Below are 3,560 nucleotides of genomic sequence, written 5' to 3' on the forward strand. Positions count from 1 at the left end.
ATTCGCCTAGGAGCGTTTTTTTTATTATCTTTATCTCCAGATAATCTGATGCCGGTGGTGTTAATATTCGTATAATATACGTAGTTCGATGTGAGTTTTAAATGTCTCACTTAATTTCGACCCAGGATTATCCGACACTATATTTTAATTTAAAAACCTAATTGTAACGTTAATGTAACGACACGTTCCAATTTTCGAAGTGGAACTGGAACGCGTTCCTTTCGCAATAAAGGAACTTGTAACCGGAACTCGTTTCAAAATTGGCAAGGAACGAGGAACGAGCTTTCGTTCCTATTTCGGAGGAACGTGTACAACACTGCTTTATACGTTGTAGACCTGGCATGGAGTCAGTAGTTGCACTTCCGTATGCTTACGAGGGTGCCGCGAAACCGTTTTTTTATCGACGTGAGCGGATATGCTGCTTCGACTACAAAAATATTTGCGAAGCAGCCTGGCAACGGTAGCGGAAACTAAATGAAAGCTTATCCTTGCAAATCTCTCCTGGTTTCGGAAAACGCTTCTTGGTTGTTGCACCTTCGTGGGTCCATGCAGATCGTTTTGTGTGCCTAAAACGATTGCTAACAGACACATTTGTTCTAAAACGTATTCTCTTTATTTTCCGTTCTGCAAACTCTCAACCCCGTACTTGATTCCCGCAGATGCTCCACCAATGAGTACTCCGGCGATGATAGCCTGGGCAATGAGCATGATGAAGTATTCCTCGCTGCCTTCCTCGGGTTCCTCTTGGAACATTTTCAGAGCCTTGATGGCTTCCATAGTGCTCTCGCGTTCCTCCGGCGTGCTCAGGGACACGTCACCCTGAAGCAGTTTGCCGAGGGACTCAATCTTTTGGCCCATACCCTTCAAAGCCGTGGGCTCGAACCCTGCACATTTCGTTAAGGATGCAGTGAATTCAACATGAAGCGCCTTAGTGATTAAAACAAACTAACAAAAACCTTTCCCACCTCTACAAATATATCATACGTAAATCTTTCTCCCTAGAAAGATTAATGCATTTATGGAGGTAAAGGAGCTAGGGGTAAATGAACGACAGAATAAAGCCCTCCACTACCGGTGACTCCTTTTCGGTGAAAACGCGATGCCGCAAGGTCGCACTGCATTAATACGCACTCTCTCCCACTGTTCACCATCCAGCCTACAATCAGCGGTATTGCGATGCCCCTGCCGTGCAACCGGTTATCAACTAAAGGTCGTGCATGTGTAACGCCATTTATTTTTATCGGCTTTGGTCGTTTGATCAACTGTGCTCTTTCTGTATCCTGTTCTTTCCCCGCTCTCGTCGATGACAATAACTCTTCGTGGGGTGATAGCTAGGTCTGGATATTCTTGGAACATTTCCAAGCTGTCGAACTTTTTAGAAATAAAATGTAGCATCATTCGGCGTGAAAATATTTTACCGCTGATAAAAATTGTCTTCCTATATTTCATTTGACAACATTTCTTGTTGAATGTGGGCGTATGACTGAAATATTAGGACGTAGGAACAATCAAAATTTTTACCCTTTTGAAGCTTGTCCCCTTCGACTCCACCAGCTTCTTGTCTGAAAAACAAAACGAACAAAATTTAGTTTCTTGGACAAAATTACGGACGCCGTTCTACTCTATCGATGAGCCATTTTTCTAGAACACGTCGCCCGGTCGAGTGAACATTTGATTCACGCTTTAAATATTTTATCCGATTACAAAAGTATGATCGTGGCCGTTGATGCCACTCAAATGCTGTTTTAAGTTGTAGATACTGTGCCTGTCGCTCTTTTCTCGTATTTTATTGCGTGTTTTCACTGTTTTGTTGGTCAATTAGGAACCAACCCGTCCTGGTTTATACACCAGTGTTTTACTAAGTTTTGCTGAAGCCCGCATCCTGCGCTTAGTAAAGATTCTTCGGTCACTTGACGAATGAGGTCTTCGGTAGGGCTACTGCGCTGGAAGTCCAGCACCCCGAATAATGAGGTAGATACACAGGCGCACGAATGCATGGTTTGAGAAATACTAGATTTAAACCTCTTGGCTGTGAGAATACCTATGGCGATACTATCTGTGCATGGTCTAGTAAAAACTGCCTGCACTGCCATGCGAGCAAGGAACTAGATTTTAGTTGAGGAAATAAGCGCTCCTCTTTTCCTCATCGGGTGCGTAAAGGTAGTTTGAGACGGGTGTACAGGCTTGAAGCTATCTTGTTCGTACGATTGCCAAGGGTTCTGCTAAAATGTAACAGAGGCAGCAATCTGGTTCTGATGGGTTCAGATTTCATCTGCATATGGTTTCGGATTCCGAGCATATGAAAAACGAATACTTACACAAGGGTGGCATCTGGCGTCACAAGCAATATGGAAAAAGAAGGCAAAAGATAAGAATTAGCGTTAGGTATTTCTAGACGTTTTACTTCCTTTGAACTCTACAAACCATAAGTACAAGTCGGCCAATGTGCTCTATTATCGGGTTACCTTCGTTTTCTCAATCGCGATAAAAATGAACGTGAAACGTAGCCATAAACTCCTTTTTTAGTATGTGATTGCTACTCATCCAAAATAGCACGGTCATTGGTGGTTTACTGAGTTCATTATTTTGTTCAACGCTGTCCAGAAACTTCCTCGCAGAGTTTTAGTTAAGCATGAATGGCAATCTATAGCCATGTCCTCAAATGCGGAACAGTTACTGGTCAGCTAGTAAGTCGTTCTAGGAAACACAGAGAGCCATCACTCATGTGATTTCACTGCTATCTGAAATAAACTCCCCAAGAGGGACTATTTCTCTTCAAATACTTTATTTCATATTGTTTCTGTTTTTAAACTAGGAATTGGGGTTTGCGGGAATAGTGGGAAACTAGACGTCTTACGAGGATGTTTGTGTAGTAATAAGTAACTTACTTATATCCCAAATAAATAACTCAAGACATAGCACTTCACTCCAGCTACTTTCTTCTCACAAATGTAGTTTACGTTTTCAATGAAAATTCTGCTGCAAAAGGTGATTAGAGAACTGAATTTCGAGGATAATGTGTGAGTAATCAGAAATTTATTATGAAAGCAAACACATTTCAAAACATATGTACAAGCAGCGATCCTCTGACCAAAAACAAGCATATTACACAATTGGCTCACCCAGGGTTGTGGTCAGGGCCAGCAGGACGAGGAAAATGAACATCTGCATGATGTTTTTTCCTGCGAAAAAAAATGTTTTTTTTTTGCTGCAACGTTCCTAAACACAAAGAAAGCCTTGAGTGGACGGTGTGGAAGTGCCTTTAGCAGCTTTTATAAATACGAATGTATTAAGAAACAAAATTATACACTTTTGCTTCACTTCAATGCCCGGCAGAGAACACTGACTTCGTTATATCGTGTACGTGCCGGTTGTCTAGAACGTATAGCTTACTGTGAGCTTTTAACACAAAACCTGCCTCACGGCAGTTTTTGTTTTCTTCCGAACCCCCCGTAACAAAATTTTGTGACGTGCATTAAAATTCCACCAAATGTAGGCAAACTTGCAGAGGCAATAAAGCATTTCATAATAAATTTTAATACTTTCCGGGAGATTTATTA

General features: G+C 41.7%; 1 protein-coding gene across 1 annotated transcript; it reads right to left on the reverse strand.

The window, feature by feature from the left end:
- Positions 1–590: 590 nt before the first annotated feature.
- On the reverse strand, positions 591–3,171 carry LOC144168413 (uncharacterized). Its single transcript, XM_077697408.1, has 4 exons — positions 3,123–3,171; positions 2,319–2,331; positions 1,522–1,562; positions 591–884 (listed from the first exon to the last, which is right to left on the reverse strand). The coding sequence occupies exons 1-4, from the start codon at positions 3,169–3,171 to the stop codon at positions 613–615; spliced, it is 375 nt and encodes a 124-aa protein (XP_077553534.1). The 3' UTR covers positions 591–612.
- Positions 3,172–3,560: the final 389 nt, after the last annotated feature.

Source organism: Haemaphysalis longicornis, unplaced genomic scaffold (assembly GCF_048455015.1).
Source record: "Haemaphysalis longicornis isolate Haplotype H1 unplaced genomic scaffold, Haemaphysalis longicornis Haplotype H1 scaffold_2, whole genome shotgun sequence".
In the NCBI taxonomy this organism is placed as follows: Eukaryota; Metazoa; Arthropoda; class Arachnida; order Ixodida; family Ixodidae; genus Haemaphysalis; species Haemaphysalis longicornis.